Source organism: Arachis ipaensis, chromosome B07, assembly GCF_000816755.2.
Source record: "Arachis ipaensis cultivar K30076 chromosome B07, Araip1.1, whole genome shotgun sequence".
In the NCBI taxonomy this organism is placed as follows: Eukaryota; Viridiplantae; Streptophyta; class Magnoliopsida; order Fabales; family Fabaceae; genus Arachis; species Arachis ipaensis.
In genome coordinates, this window is record NC_029791.2 from 29,869,270 (window position 1) to 29,886,000 (window position 16,731).

Below are 16,731 nucleotides of genomic sequence, written 5' to 3' on the forward strand. Positions count from 1 at the left end.
CGGAACGTTTCAGAACGAACAACATTTGCAGCGGACTTTCAAGAAAGTCCAAGTCCTAGTTTCAGATTCTCTACAAGAAATAGAGACAAGGATGCGTATTTGTTGGTCTTCTGTTCTTTTATACCCTGAGAGATGCAGTCTCACATCTCTTCAGGGACACTCCATTGGACATATTTTATTATTTTATTTTTATGATTTATTTATTTATTTATTTTTAAACTTTTAAAATTTCTATTTTTATTTGTCCTTTTTATTTTTATTTTTATTTTTATTTTTATTTTTATTTTTATTTATCTCCTGTGGTTTGAATTAAAGTCTTTAATTTCTTTTTATAATCACGATAAAAAAAATAAATAAATTTATTTAAAAAAATTTATTTTAATTTTAATCTTGCGGATTAAATTTGTTAGTTTGTTGATTATCAACAATTAGTGTCAGTTAGAGGCCGTTGCCGTGGTTTTTGAACCACGCCATAAAATATTGGGTGATTGAATGGCCGTTCACGTGGCCCAGCATGGTTCATTATGGAATGCACTCATTCCTAGCTATGCAGAATCCACTATGGCAAATAATAATGCTAATGCCAATGTGGTAAATCCGAATGGGGATGATCAACAGAGGAGAGTGCTTGGCTCTTATTCTGCCCCTACTGCGGATCTTTATAGAAAAAGTATTGTGGTGCCTCCTATAAATGCAAACAACTTTGAGTTGAAGCCACAATTGGTCACCTTGGTACAACAAAATTACCAGTATCATGGACTTCCTCATGAAGATCCAAATCAGTTCATATCTGATTTTCTGCAGATATGTGATACTGTGAAGACAAATGGAGTGAATCCAGAGGTGTACAGACTCATGCTTTTCTTGTTTGATCTGAGGGATAAAGCAAAGCTATGGCTAGATTTCCAACCAAAGAAAAGTCTGAATACTTGGGAAAAGGTCGTTACTGAATTTCTCACTAAATTTTTCCCACCAAAGAAGCTGACTAAGCTTAGATTGGAGGTTCAGACTTTCAAACAGAAGGAAAGTGAAACACTTTATGAAGCTTGGGAGAGATACAAGCTACTGACTAGGCAATGCCCTCCAGACATGTTCTCCAAATGGACACAACTGGATATCTTTTATGAAGGCATGGGTGAGATGTCCAAAATGAGCTTAGATACTTCTGTAGGTGGCTCATTGCACAAGAAGAAGACACCAGAGGAGACTATTGAGCTTATTGAATTGGTTGTAAGCAACCAATATCTGTACTCATCTAACAGGAATCCTGTGAACTCTGAAACCTCTCAGAAGAGAGGCGTGTTGGAAGTGAAAGCTGTTAATGCTCTTCTTGCTCAGAATAAGCTTATGTCTTAGCAAATAAATCTACTTACTCAACAGATGGGTGGCATACAAGTCTCAGCTATCAACACTCAAAATCCACCCCAAGAAATCTCCTATGACATGGCAGGTAATTTTGTTCAAAATGATAATCATGATTATGCTCAACCTTCTTATCAACAGGTGAATTACATGGGGAGTGGTCCTAGAAATCCCAACAATGATCCATATTCTAAGACATACAATCAGGGATGGAGGAATCACCCAAATTTTGGGTGGAGAGATCAACCTCAGAGACCTCAGAACTTCAACAATAATTCTCAGGGTGGTTTTCAACAGAACAATCATAATAACCGCCAATTTCAGTCTCAGCAACAACAACCACCTCAGCAGGCAAATTCTAAATCCCAAGAAGATTCTAAATGGGAGATGATGATGAGTTTCATACAAGAAACCAGAGCCTCCATTAGAAACTTGGAGGTGCAAATGGATCAAATGAGCAAGCAATTACCTGAAAGGTCTTCAAATACATTCCCTGGTGATATAGTGGTGAACCCATGAGAAGATTGCAAGGCTATTCAATTGAGAAGTGGTAAGGTGGCTGGTTCTAAGACCAAGGTCAACGAAGATCTAGTTGAAAAGGAAGCTCCAGAGGAGAAGAAGGAAGAAGTGGAGCATGCCCCTTCTAAGCGGGCAGACAACCCGTTTCCTGACTCTCTTGACACTTATCCCACCTTACCAAAGGCCCCTGAATACAAGCCAAAAATGCCATATCCTCAGAGAATTCAGAAGGCGTCCAAAGAAAAACAATTCTCTAAATTTTTAGATGTCTTCAAGAAACTGCAGATCAACATTCCTTTTGCAGAGGCTCTGGAGCAAATGCCTCTCTACGTTAAATTTATGAAAGAGTTGTTGACCCACAAGAGGAATTAGAAGGAGCAAGAAACCGTGGTATTAACCAAGGAATGCAATGCTATTATTCAACACACCCTTCCTGAGAAGATGCCAGACCCAGGAAGCTTTGTCATTCCTTGCACCATTGGAGAAGTCGGCATTCAGAGAGCTTTATGTGATCTTGGAGCTAGCATCAACCTCATGCCACTTCAGTGATGAAAGAGCTTCAAATTGAGGAGGTAAAACCCACTCGTATTTCTCTGCAACTTGCTGATCTTTCTATTAAATTACCTGTGGGTGTGGTCGAGGATTTACTTGTTAAAATAGGACCATTTATTTTTCCTGTTGATTTTGTTATATTAGACAAGGAAGAGGAGGTAAAACCCTCTATTATACTTGGTAGACCCTTTTTAGCTACAGGTAGAGCTCTGATTGATGTACAAAAGGGTGAATTAACCCTGAGGGTCAATGAAGAACAGGTGGTCCTAAATGTTTTTGAAGCTCTCAAGCACCCTAATGATTCTGAGGGGTGTATGAAAATAGATGTTATTGAACCACTTGTTCAAGAAGTACTGGAAGCTGAGGTACTTGATGATGTTCTGGATCCTATTTCTGAGTGTGAATTAGTTAAAGTTGACGATTTACCACCCCAAAAGGAGCTGATGAACACGCCAATCAAGGAGGAGGAAGCCCCCAAACTTGAGCTCAAACCCTTATCCCCTTCTCTGAAATATGTGTTCTTAGGTGGAAATGATTCATATCCAGTGATTATTAGCTCTTCTCTGAAGCCTGAAGAAGAGAAGACGCTTATGTCAGTGCTCAAGAGCCATAAAACAGCTCTTGGGTGGACCATTAGTGACTTGAAAGGGATTAGTCCAACCAAGTGTATGCACAAGATCCTCCTTGAAGATGATGGCAAACCAGTTGTGCAACCACAAAGGAGATTCAATCCAACTATGAAAGAGATGATCCAAAAAGAGGTAATGAAGTTATGGGAAGCAGGTGTTATTTACCCTATTTCTGACAGTCCTTGGGTAAGTCCTGTACAGGTAGTTCCCAAGAAAGGAGGGATGACAGTGATCAAGAATGAAAAGAATGAGCTTATTCCTACAAGAACAGTCACAGGATGGAGGAAGTGCATAGATTACAGGAGGCTCAACACTGCTACAAGGAAGGATCATTTCCCTCTCCCTTTCATTGATCAGATGCTTGAGAGGTTAGCTGGTCATACTTTTTATTGTTTTCTAGATGGATATTCTGGATATAATCAAATTGCAGTGGACCCTCAAGATCAAGAGAAGACAACATTCACATGCCCCTTTGGAGTATTTGCCTACAGGAGAATGCCATTTAGACTTTACAATGCTCCAGCAACTTTTTAGAGGTGTATGCTTTCAATTTTCTCTGATATGGTTGAAAAGTTTATTGAGATATTTATGGATGAGTTTTCTGTTTTTGGTAATTCTTTTTAATCATGCCTTAAACATTTATCTCTTGTCTTGAAACGGTGTCAAGAATCAAACCTTGTTTTAAATTGGGAAAAATGCCATTTTATGGTTACAGAAGGCATTGTTCTTGGACACCGGATTTCAAGTAAGGAAATTGAGGTTGACAGAGCAAAGGTGGAGGTAATTGAAAAATTACCACCACCAACTAATGTTAAGGAAATTAGGAGTTTCTTGGGTCATGCAGAATTTTATAGAAGATTTATAAAGGATTTTTCTAAAATTGCTAAACCATTGAGCAACCTGTTGGTTGTTGATTTTCCTTTTGTCTTTGATTCCGATTGTCTGCATGCTTTTGAAACTCTGAAAGCAAACCTTACCTCTGCTCCCATTATAGCTCCCCTCTGACTGGGATTTACCATTTGAATTAATGTGTGATGCTAGTGATTTTGCTATAGGAGCTATTTTAGGACAGAGGCATGGTAAGCTTGTACATGTCATTTATTATGCCAGTCGTGTGTTAAATGATGCTCAAAAGAATTACACAACTACAGAAAAGGAATTATTAGATGTTGTGTATGTTGTTGATAAGTTTAGGTCCTATTTACTTTGTTCTAAGGTTATTGTTTATACTGACCATGCTGCTTTGAAGTACCTTCTAACCAAGCAGGATTCTAAACCAAGATTAATTAGATGGGTGTTGCTCCTTCAGGAGTTTGATATTGAGATAAAAGACAGGAAATGGTCAGAAAATCAAGTAGCTGACCATCTCTCCAGAATTGAGCCTGAAGCAGGAGTGCAACCACCCACAGCTGTAACTGAGACATTTCCGGATGAGCAATTATTCCTCATTCAGTAAGCTCCATGGTTTGCAGACATTGCAAATTATAAGGCCATGAATTTTATCCCAAGGGAGTACAGTAGGCAACAAGTGAAGAAGCTATTGACTGATGCAAAGTACTACATTTGGGAGGAACCATACCTTTTTAAAAGGTGTTCAGATGGAATTATCCGGAGGTGTGTCTCAGATGAAGAAAAACAGCAGATTCTTTGGCACTGTCATGGTTCTGAGTATGGAGTCCACTTTGGTGGTGAAAGGACAGCTACAAAGGTCCTTTAGAGCAGATTTTACTGGCCGACTCTCTTCAGAGACTCAAGAGCATTTGTAAATCATTGTGACAGATGTGAAAAAGCCACAAATCTCCCTGCCAACCATGAAATGCCACAGCAGGAGATTCTTGAGGTTGAGTTGTTTGATGTATGGGGTATTGATTTCATGGGACCTTTCCCACCCTCACATTTAAACAACTATATTCTAGTGGCAGTCGACTATGTGTCCAAGTGGGTGGAAGCTGTGGCTTTGCCCACTAATGATGCCAAGGTGGTAATGAGCTTTCTTCAGAGATATATCTTCAGCCGGTTTGGTATCCCAAGGACACTCATTAGTGATGGAGGAAGTCACTTCTGTAACAGACAGCTAGACTCTCTTCTGCATAGATATGGAGTCCGTCATAAAGTGGCAACCCCCTATCACCCTCAGACAAGTGGACAGATTGAAGTTTCCAACAGGGAACTTAAGAGAATTTTAGAGAAGGCCGTCAGTATTTCAAGAAAGGACTGGTCTAGGAAGCTTGATGATGCTCTCTGGGCATACCGGACAGCGTACAAGACTCCTATTGGCATGTCCCCTTATCAGTTGGTCTCTGGAAAAGCCTGTCACTTGCTAGTCGAACTGGAGCATAAAGCTTACTGGGCAATCAGGTACCTGAACCTTAATTCAGAAGCTGCAGGAATTAAGCGAATGCTTCAGTTGAATGAGCTTGATGAATTCAGATACTCAGCCTATGAGAATGCCAAGCTCTATAAGGAGAGAACTAAGCCATTGCATGACAAGAAGATAGCCATCAGAGTCTTTGAGCCAGGACAGAGAGTGCTTCTATACAATTCAAGGCTCAAATTCTTTCCTGGGAAGCTGAAATCCCGGTTGTCAAGACCATTTGTGGTTACCAGAGCTTCACCGTACGGCCATGTGGAAATACAGGAAGAGAATTCTGACAGGAAGTTTACAGTGAATGGCCAGAGGCTGAAGCACTACCTTGGAGGCGAGATCGATCGCTAGAGGTCCACTCATCTGCTGAACTAGCAGAACTGACCATCAAGCTAGTGACGTTAAAGAAGCGCTTGTCGGGAGGCAACCCGATAATTTCGTATCCTTAGTTATTTTTCGTAGTAGTAGTTTTCTTACTTGTTTGGTTTTTATTAAGTTCTTACTAATTTTCTGATCATGCAGCTATTTTATCATAGGAACCGAACACCTCAAGCTATTTGAAAAAAAAAAGGGGACACACGACGCGCAAGCATCATTGACGCGAACGCATCAATCATGTGTGCGTGAACAATGAAAATTGACAGAGAGTTGTGCGGGAGTGGCGCTGGACTCATGCCTTTCGCACGCAAACGCGTACCCCACACGTTCGCGTCGTTTGTGATGTTTGCTATTCACGCGGGCGCGTCACCGACGCGAACGCGTGACCTGCAAATTCGACGTAAAAGAGCGTTTGGGCAGAGAGTTGTGCCGGCTTGGGGAAAGAAGTGTGCTAAAAGCACAAATTTGGTCACGCGGACGCGTGACTGACGTGTTCGCGTCAGTTGCACATATGGCCATCCACGCGAGCGCGTGCATGACGCAAACGCGTCGTATGCAAATTTGGCTCCCAAGCCATGCGAACAGAAAGTCACGCAGGCGCACGACTGGCTTCGCGCGAATCGCACAAAATCCAGGGCATGCGGATGCGTGCCTGACGCTAACGCGTCATTATGAAGAGTGCGCGACCCATGCGTACGCAGCCGTACGCGAACGCGTCGCTTGCGCCGCCCAGTTTTCTTTCTCTCTCTCTTCTCCCAATCCTAATTCTCTCTTATTCTCTTATCCTTTTATTTTTCTTTCATCTTAATATTTGTCTCTTCTATTTTCAGACCTTATTTGCTTGAGGACAAGCAAACATTTAAGTTTGGTGTTGACGCTTCGCTTAAGGGTTTTCTGTTTATTCCTATGGCACCGAAAGGGAGGCGAATCATCTTCACAAAGGAGCACAACCTAAAGAATAAAATGACCGCTCAGATAACTAAGGTGGTTGAGTTCCTTTCATTTTTTTTCCTTCCCGCTTTTATTATGTATGTTCTGGTTTTCTGCTAGTTTGCTTTGTTTGCTGCATGATCCTTTATTAGTAGATTCATAGGTTATAGTTTAATTTTTCTGTTAAGTGCTTTAATTTTGAAAGATGTCTCATGTATTGCCCACTAAGCTTGAAATCAAAAAGAAAGAAGAACAAATGTAGTGCATGAGAATTTGAATTTAATTTTTAGAGTAGTCTCATTTACTTAGATGTGGTGGTATTTTCTGTAATTCTGAATGAATGCATGAACAGTGCATATTTTTTATAGTGAAGTTTATGAATGTTAAAATTGTTGGCTCTTGAAAGAATGATGAAAAAGAGAAATGTTATTGATAATCTGAAAAATCATAAAATTGATTCTTGAAGCAAGAAAAAGCAGTAAAAAACACAAAGCTTGCGAAAAAAAAAACAAGCAGAAAAAGCCAATAACCCTTTAAACTAAAAGGCAAAGGATAAAAAGGATCCAAGGCTTTGAGCATTAATGGATAGGAGGGCCCAAAGGAATAAAATCATGGCCTAAGCGGCTAAATCAAGCTGTCCCTAACCATGTGCTTGTGGCGTGAAGGTGTCAAGTGAAAAGCTTGAGACTGAGCGGTTAATGTCGTGATCAAAAGCAAAAAAAGTGTGCTTAAGAACTCTGGGCACCTCTAACTGGGGACTCTAGCAAAGCTGAGTCACAATCTGAAAAGGTTCACCCGGTTATGTGTCTGTGGCATTTATGTATCCGGTGGTAATACTGGAAAACAAAATGCTTAGGGTCACAGCCAAGACTCATAAAGTAGCCGTGTTCAAGAATCAACATACTGAACTAGGAGAATCAATAACACTATCTGAATTCTGAGTTCCTATGGATGCCAATCATTCTAAACTTCAAAGGATAAAGTGAGATGCTAAAACTGTTCAGGATTGCAGTTGTAAACCCCACTATAAGAGAAGACATGGGCTTAATCGAACTCTCATTCTCATGCAAATTCACATCCTAAGCTTATATTAGTTTTGGTTGCTTGAGGACAAGCAACAGTTTAAGTTTGGTGTTGTGATGCGTGAGCATCTTTCCTATCTTTTCCTAGTGAATTTGCATCTAATTTGTTGAGTTTAATTAAGAATTAATTATATTTTAGCCACTATGGATGCTATTTTGAGTTTTTTGCAATTTTATTCATTTTAGGTAGCATTCGGATGGATTTGATGAAGTTTCTGCAGAGAAAGAGAAGAAACCAAGGAGATGATCAGCGAATACCGACGCGGACGCATGGCTCACGCGACCGCGCGGAATGGAGGAAATCGCAATGACGTGATCGCGTGCCTGACGCGAATGCATGGACTGGAATCTGCATAAATGACGCGAACGCGTGACCGACGCGTACGCGTGACATGCGCCACGTGCAGAAAACACAGAAAAACGCTGGGGCGATTTCTGGGCTGTTTTGACCCAGTTCTTAGCCCAGAAATCACAGATTAGAAGCTGCAGAAGGGACAAATCAAGTGGTCCCCACCCATCAGCTGAAGACTTGTTAATTAATACGAATTTAAATTCAAATCTTATTTTAGGAAAAGATATTATTTTAATTTTAATTTTAGAAATTTGATTTTTAAATTATTAGGATTAGTTATAAAAGGGATCCCAATAGGGTGGTTCCAGAACAACATTCGAGAAGAACATTCCACAACATTATTCCATACAAATTTACATTCCATATTCCATGAGCAACTAATCCTCCATTGTTAAGGTTAGGAGCTCTGTCTATTGTATGGATTGATCATATTATTTTTCTATTTTAATTCATGTTTTGATTTATATTTCAATAATTGTTTTCGTTCTTTATTTTATGAATTTGGGTGGAACGGAAGTATGACCCTTGTTCTATTTGAGTTCTTGTATAACTTGGAAAAGCTCTTTACTTGAACAATAGCTTGAAAACATATTATCCTGAATTTCTAATTGTTTGTATTTAACGGGATACGTGACATATAATCCCTTTATTTTTGGATACTTAGGATTCTTGTGGCATATAAACTAGAATTTGATCATCACCCTCTAATTGGAATTAATTGACCAAGGAATTGGCAGTTGATGAATTTTAGAGGAGACTAGGAAGGTCTAAGGAATTAGGGTCTAGTCACAAATAGTTTGCCATGAATTAAATCTTACATGATTAAAATTAGTTAATAAGAAAAGTCAATCCAGAAAATAGATAACTCTGAAGCCTTAACTACTTTCTCAATATTTTATTCCTCACCTATTCACCTACCTGTCTTCAAACTCTTCTTTATTGTTTAATGCTTTTGAACTCTCAATTACTCTTTTCTGTTTGTCTAACTAAGCCTATCAAATACTATTGTTGCTTAATCCATCAATCCTCGTGGGATCGACCCTTACTCACGTAAGGTATTACTTGGTACGACCCGGTGCACTTACCGGTAAGTTAGTGGGTTATAAAATATCGCACCAGCTTCCAATCTGTTTTTAATCAAACTAATTAAAATTTTGTTTGCCGCTTCGACTTGCCCGTTGGCCTGTGCATAATAAGGGGTTGAAGTAACCATGTTAATATTTCTCGAAGCTGCAAAATTATTAATTCGCTGACGAGTGAAAATAGTCCCTTGATCGGTACTTAACGTTTGAGGAATTCCAAATCGATGGATTATATATTCCTCAATAAAATCTATTATTTCATTTTGCCCAGCCTCTATAAGAGGAATAGCTTCGACCCACTTCGTGAAATAATCAATGGCCACCAAGATAAATTTATGATTCTTCGACGAAGAAGGGTGTATTAACCCGATTTGGTCTAAAATCCAATCTCGAAATGGCCATGGCTTAATGATCGTATGCAACTCAGATGCTGGGATCTGTTGCACTACTCCATGGCGTTGACACTCTTGACACGCCTTTGCATAATCGATGCAATCTTTAACCATCGAAAGCCAATAAACATGATTTCATCGTAAAACCCATTTTATTTTTATCCCAGCCTGATGGGCACCACATATACCTCTATGGACTTCCCCTAAAGCAATATCTTTATCGGCTTGACTTAAACATCTCGAAAGACTTCCATCGATTCCTTTCTTGTATAACTCATCAGTCATTACTACAAAATTTATTACTTTCAACTTTATCTTTCTGTCCACTTGAATACTGGGATTCTTTAAATACTCAGCAATAGGTTTTCTCCAATCATCATCTTCCCATTCATCCAAATACAAAGCTTCTCTTTCATCCACTGGCACTAATATTTGGCAAATTTTTGTCAATTTTCTTAGCGTTTCAGGGCCTATTTTATATCTCGAAGTAATCTGAGCTAACTCATTAGCAATTTCATTCTGAATTCTCGGAATATGGACTAATGAAACCTTTCAAAAGGAAGTTAACAATTCCCATGCCATTGCTAAATATTTTTGTAACTTCTCATTGTTACATTTGAATACCTTCAACAACTGTTTCAAAACTAACTGAGAATCCCCAAGGATTTGAACTTCTAAAGCCCCTTTTCCGATCAAAATTTCAAGGCCCAAAATTAAAGCTTCGTATTCATCCATATTATTCGAGCAAGAATATTTTAACTCACAAAAATTCCGATGGAATTTCCTCTAGTGAGATAATTAAAATTTCCACTCATGCACCATCCTTATGCTTCGAACCATCAAAATATAACTTCCAATAATCGACATGGATGTCAATTATATTTGCCCCCTGGTCATTCAAATTATTCGAATGGTCAACTAAAAAATCTGCAATGACCTGTCCTTTCACAGCCTTGGCTGGAACATATTGCAAGTCGAACTCTGTTAATGCCAACATCCATTTCTCTAGTCGACCTCGCAACATCGGAGAAGTCAACATATATTTAACGAGGTCGGTTTGTGTAATGATTTTCACAGGTTTGGCAACTATATAGCACTTTAACTTTGTGCAAGCGTAATAGAAAGACAAGCACAATTTTTCAATAGGTGAATACCTTGTCTCGATATCAGTCAAAACTCGACTAAGGTAATAAACGGCTCGTTCATGGCCATTCTCATCATCCTGAGCCAACATACACCCAATCATGTTCCAAGATGCGGTAATATATAGTTTCAAAGGTTCACGAGGGCGAACATTCGCCATTGTTGGCGCTTTGGACAAATAAGCTTTAATTGACTCGAAAGCTTCTTGATGTTCTTCCGTCCATTCAAATTGTGATTCATTTTTTAGTTTTACTAAAGGTGCAAATATTTGAGTTCGACCTGAAAGATTCAATATGAACCTTCGGAGATAATTAACCTTTCCAAGAAAAGATTGTACTGCTTTTTTTGACTTAGGAGGGGATAATGCCAGGATTGCATCAGTTTTATTCTTATCGATAGCAATCCTTTTTTTATGGACAACAAATCCTAAAAAGTTTTCTGCTAACACACCAAACGCACATTTTAAAGGATTCAGTTTTAACCCTTTCTTCCGTATAGTAATAAATGCTCTTCTCAAATGATCGATGTGTTGAGTTGCCGAATTCGACTTAACCATAACATCATCAATATATGCCTCTATAAATTTCCCAATGTACTCATGGAAAATGGTATTCATAGCATGTTGGTATGTTGCACCAGCATTTTTCAAACCGAATGGCATAACTACCCACTCATAAGTGCCCAACGCCCCGAGACATCGAAAAACAGTTTTGGACACATCATCTTCAGCAATGAAGATCTGATTATACCCTGAATAACCGTCTATAAAACTTAGAATTTAATTTCCTGCAGCAGAGTCAATTAACATATCTGGTATAGGCATAATATACTCATCTTTCGGAGTGGCATTATTCAAATCTCTAAAATCAATACACACTCTTAATTTTCCATTCTTTTTCATCATAGGCACTATATTCGAAACCCATTTAACATAATGAGCAGTTCGAATGAATTTTGCTTTAATCAAGTGTTCAATCTCTTCTTTAATCTTTTGATTAATTTCAGGAGCAAATCGTTGAGGCGTTTGCTTTACAGATCGAGTGTCTGGTTTCAGCGCTAATCAATGTTCCACAAGAGAACGATCGAGACCAGGCATCTCATGATAATCCCAAGCAAAATAATCTCTAAACTCATGTAAAAGATGGTATAATTCAGTTCGAAACGAGGCCACAGGACCTTTGCATATATAAGTAATTCTAACATCATCAATAGATCCCAAATTAATTTCTTCTAAGGGATTCTGTGATTTGAACCCTTTTGCATGTTCATTATCTTTTACTGAGTATTTTTCAAAACCTAAAGGTTCTAAATCATAGATGCAATCAAAAGAAAAATCAATTGATTCATTAGGATTAAAACAAACTTGATTATTTGCTGGATTAACAACAGCTTCATTTTCAATACAATGAACTTCTGCTATTTCAACAACAGTTTGACTAACAATATCATCAGAATTATGTAAATAAGAAGAGCTTAAACCATGACTAAATTTGATATAAGAGATCGAATCTTTAGTATGAGAAGAAAAAGAAATTACATTCCTAAATGATTCAACTTCATCAGAAGAATCACCTTTTTTTCTACTAAAAGGAAATTATTTAGATACTTATTTAAAGTTACTAGATAATCCGAGACATCTTGCTCCCTTGCCATCGAAAAGCGTCTTCGAATCACCACTTATGTTGAACAATCCCACCCAGTTGGAGGAACGCTAAGTTGTGGATAACAAAGCTTCACACTTAAACCCTCTAAAGTCAGATAGCACCTTCACAATTGTACGAATTGAGTACCCTGTCAACATTCAAAGGCTTTAGTTTTGGACTATACACCTTGAAATCGACATGCAATTGTTTGACATATAAATTTGAATCAGCCTTAACTACTTCAGGTTTTCTATCATCTGTCCAAAGAAGGACGCTCTGATGTACAGTAGATGGTACAGCCCCAACTCCATGAATCCAATCTCGACCCAGTAAGGCATTATAACTTGCCTTCGAAGACACCACCACAAAGACAGTGTTTTGATCAGAAGATCCAACCTTCACCCTAAGAGTAACTAACCCTTTAGCAGGGGTCGATGCACCACTAAAGTCCGTTACTGAAATATATTGGTTGGGATCAAATCATCAGGATACTTTCCTACCTTCACTAGCATCCTCTCAGGCAATAAGGTTATAACGGCCCCTCCATCTATCAGAACTTTGTTTACCTTAATCCCACTCATAGTTGCAGTAATATAAAGTGGGTGCAGATGGGATTCTCGTTTCTCAGAAGGCCTCCGAAAATAACTTGGTTCATCCTCATATCGAATGAACGAGAAGGCTTCCTCATCATCCATGTCATAATCATCCTCAGGATCACCTTCATATTCTCCCAAATACTCAGTTGGGATAATCAAAATGGTACCGACCATTTTCTCGTCTCCTTCTTTGAAATATTCTTCATCCAGGTTAGCATCTTTGTCTTTATCAATGAATGGAATATTAACCACTGCTTTACCTTTGTCCAATTTCACAGGGGAAAGGAATTCCTTTCGGATATGTCTCTCTATCAGCCGAAAAGACTATTCGAGAATGCACCGATAGAGTTGCCCCTTTGCCCTTATCAGCATGAGCCACTTTAGACTGCTGTTGCCCCCTTCTTCCTCTACCCCTTGGATTTTCCCTGGCTCAGCCATGGAAATAGGGATATCAACTTCGAGGAGGCCCCATATGCTCCCACTGTGGGTTACGCCTGTAATGAGCATCTCTGTTTTGGAACTCCTGACAATTTCGAATCCATTGCACACCTACAGCTTGAGAACGGCTTATTGGAGCCATAGTACTTTTCTGAGGGTCACTAGAACTTTGACCCTCTACTCATTGAATAGGATGCTTTTGATGAGCTTGCTCCTCTCGATGAGCCAGTTCCTTCTTCATTCTTTCTTTTTTAAAAATTGCTGCAACTTCAGCATCGAATACTGCATTGCATCGGGGACACAGAGATACGTCCCGATCCTTGAGTTTTTGCTGCATCAAAAACTCCAACAACCCATCTCCTACATCGGGATAGACAGCATAGACATCTGACTCAAAATTCTCCATAGCCATATCAAAATCATAAGACATTCTAACCATATTCACACCAAAATATGGTTAAGCAAAACTGGCTTCAGTATCAAAAGGATCAGAATAAACTTTTATTTCCTTTTTTCCATCATTGAAAGGACTGTTAGAAGACGCTAACAGCAGGCTAGATATAGAGCTGCTAAAAGTCTCAAGTAGAATTCTGAGGTAAAAATTGAAGACATCACTATGGAGCCAAACAACAACAATATTGCTATTCCTTATACTCCTAATGCTCCTGAGCAACCTAGGAGAACTCTTGGTTCTTAAACTACTCCAAATCCTTTCTATGGCAGTAGCATTGTTGTGTCCCCTGTAAATGCTAATAATTTGAGTTGAAGCCTCAACTCATCACTTTGGTACAACAAAACTGTCAATTTCATAGACTCCCACAAGAAGATTCAAACTTGTTCATTTCTAACTTCCTGTAAATTTGTGATACAGTCAAGACTAATAGAGTCCATCTTGATGTTTTTTGGTTGTTGCTCTTTCTGTTTGTTGTATGAAACCGAGCCAAGTAGTGGCTCAACACACAATCCAAGGAGAGCCTGGATATATGGAACAATGTGGTCAGCAGATTCAGCACACAACCCAATCTTTGATGGTGTTATTCTTCAATAAAATATAATTTTTTTAGTATAATCTTTTATTTGTCTAAAATATTAATGGTTAACCACCAAAAACGTCTCCAAAATATTCTAATGCTGACAAAAATAATTCTAATTTTTATTATCGATAAAAATACCCTTAATTAATTTAAAAATATGTTAAAACTGTCCATCTATAAAGATAGATGTGGTCCATTGACATTTTAGTGTGATGTGACAAATAGAACGATGACGTGGACCTCATCTTCTTCTCTTATCTCTTCCCAATATTCTTTTCTCTCCATTCTTCTCTTCTCTCACTTATCAACCCTCTAATTCAATATCCACAGCACTTCTATCAGTCGTGACAGAACCGTCAGCGAACCAACACCTCTTTTTTTTTTTTCCATTTTTCTACACTTACTTTTTCTCTCTCACATTCTAACCATCAACATAACCATTAATACAGGCATCTATTGTCCTCTTTAAAATCACAAAAATAAAAAAAAAAAGAAATTAAAAATTATTTAAAGATAGTATAACAAATTGACTCAAAATAATTTATCTAGAATTATTTTAACAACAACAGAATAAAGGAGAGATCATATTAAAAAATAAATCATACATAACTTCAAGTTGAAATTATAATTTTTTTAAATTTTAATAAAATCAAATCCCATTTTTTAAATAATTTATGATGGTAATTCCCAAATTTCTCAGATCCTCAACACCACTCTCATCCTCACTTTATAAAACCTTCTTCTTAAACAAAAAATCTCTATTTCTCATATTCCAAATCACTATATTTTGTTGAAATTCTTGCACAGAATACTGATTCAATTCCAGTAATATTAAGAGGGAAAAGATGAAAAAGATGCAGTGTGGAAAGAAAAGAAGAGGACAGTGATACTAGGACTACAAAAATAGAAGAATCAGCGCTATTATCTCCTGAAGCTACAAAACTTCATGAAGAAGAAGAAGAAAAAAGAGAGAGGAGGAGAAGAAGGAGCTCGCAACGACAAGCAAGGAGCAGTCATTGATGGTCAAAAGAGAGAGAGACGAACGATGGAAAAGACGGTTTGCAAGCGGCTGCTGGTGGCATCACAAGCGGTGACACCACCATAGCCTTTCAATGCCTTTCAGAAGCTCTTTGCCTCCAAAAATTATTTTTTAAGAAGATGAAGAGGACGAAGAACAAAACAATGATGAAGAAGACACTTTAGAGTAAGAGGAAAAATGAGAGTGGGAGAGAGAGAATGAGAAGTAATAAAAATGATAATGGTGATGAAGAAGATACTGTGAGAAAAAGGAAGAAATGAGAGAGAGGAGACGGGTAATTTCTAAGGTTAGAGTGTGTCATATACCAATTTCGTTTGCTACATCACTCTTTTTTGTTAACGAAAATTTTTTTTACAAGGGTTTCTTTTGGCACATTTTTAAGTTAATTAAGGGTATTTTTGTTGATAATAAAAATGAGAGTCATTTTTGTCAGTGTTAGAATATTTCGAGAGTATTTTTGGTAGTTAACCCAAATATTAATTACTAATAATATACTAAACTAGATCATTTTTATTTAAAATATATAAAATCTACTCTTAAATTATTTTAAAAGACATACAAATATAACTCTAATTAAAAAAAAGAGTAAACTACTAAAATGGTATTTGAAAGTTCGCATGTTGACAAAACGAACCTCAAAAGATCATAATACAATTTTTTTCTGCATCTTCTAAATATTTATTCAAATGTTATCACAAAAATTTAGATATAATAGATAAGCCGTTTATTAAATATGAAATTTTTTTGTTACTTACAAAAAATATAATATTTATTGGTTCTTTTTATCGTATTTTCAAATCATTCAGAGACTATTTTATCGATAATATCTTTTAGAAACCTTTTTATCAGTAGCTGAATTTTTCAAATGAAGATCTTTGTTACATCAATAATTTTCATTTATCCAAAACTACCTTTTTAAAAAAATAATAACCCACAAATGCATAAAATTCTATTTAAGAATAAAATTGACAAACTAGTACTTGTGTGTTGTGACCTGCTTTATTGAGTAATTACCCAAATTAGTTCTGGAAGTTTTTGAAATTTAGTTTCTCAAGTTTCAAAATAATACACAAAATAATCTCTAACATTTGTTTCTGTTAGACAATACAATCTATCTTTGTCAGTTACTAACGGTAGCTACAGATGTCGAACATTAACTTGCACACTTTTATGGTTATTAAGTGTTTATGTATGT

The 16,731-nt window shown here is 37.5% G+C and overlaps 1 protein-coding gene across 1 annotated transcript in view; it reads right to left on the minus strand.

The window, feature by feature from the left end:
- LOC107606921 (protein NYNRIN-like) overlaps positions 1–10,378 on the minus strand; it is a 12,235-nt gene extending 1,857 nt beyond the window's left edge. Inside the window, exons 1-3 of the mRNA XM_016308924.1 lie at positions 10,268–10,378; positions 9,832–10,162; positions 9,286–9,747 (exon numbers count right to left, since the gene is read on the minus strand). Coding sequence (XP_016164410.1) covers positions 9,286–9,747; positions 9,832–10,162; positions 10,268–10,378 — 904 coding nt within the window. The remainder of the gene's footprint in view (positions 1–9,285; positions 9,748–9,831; positions 10,163–10,267) is intronic.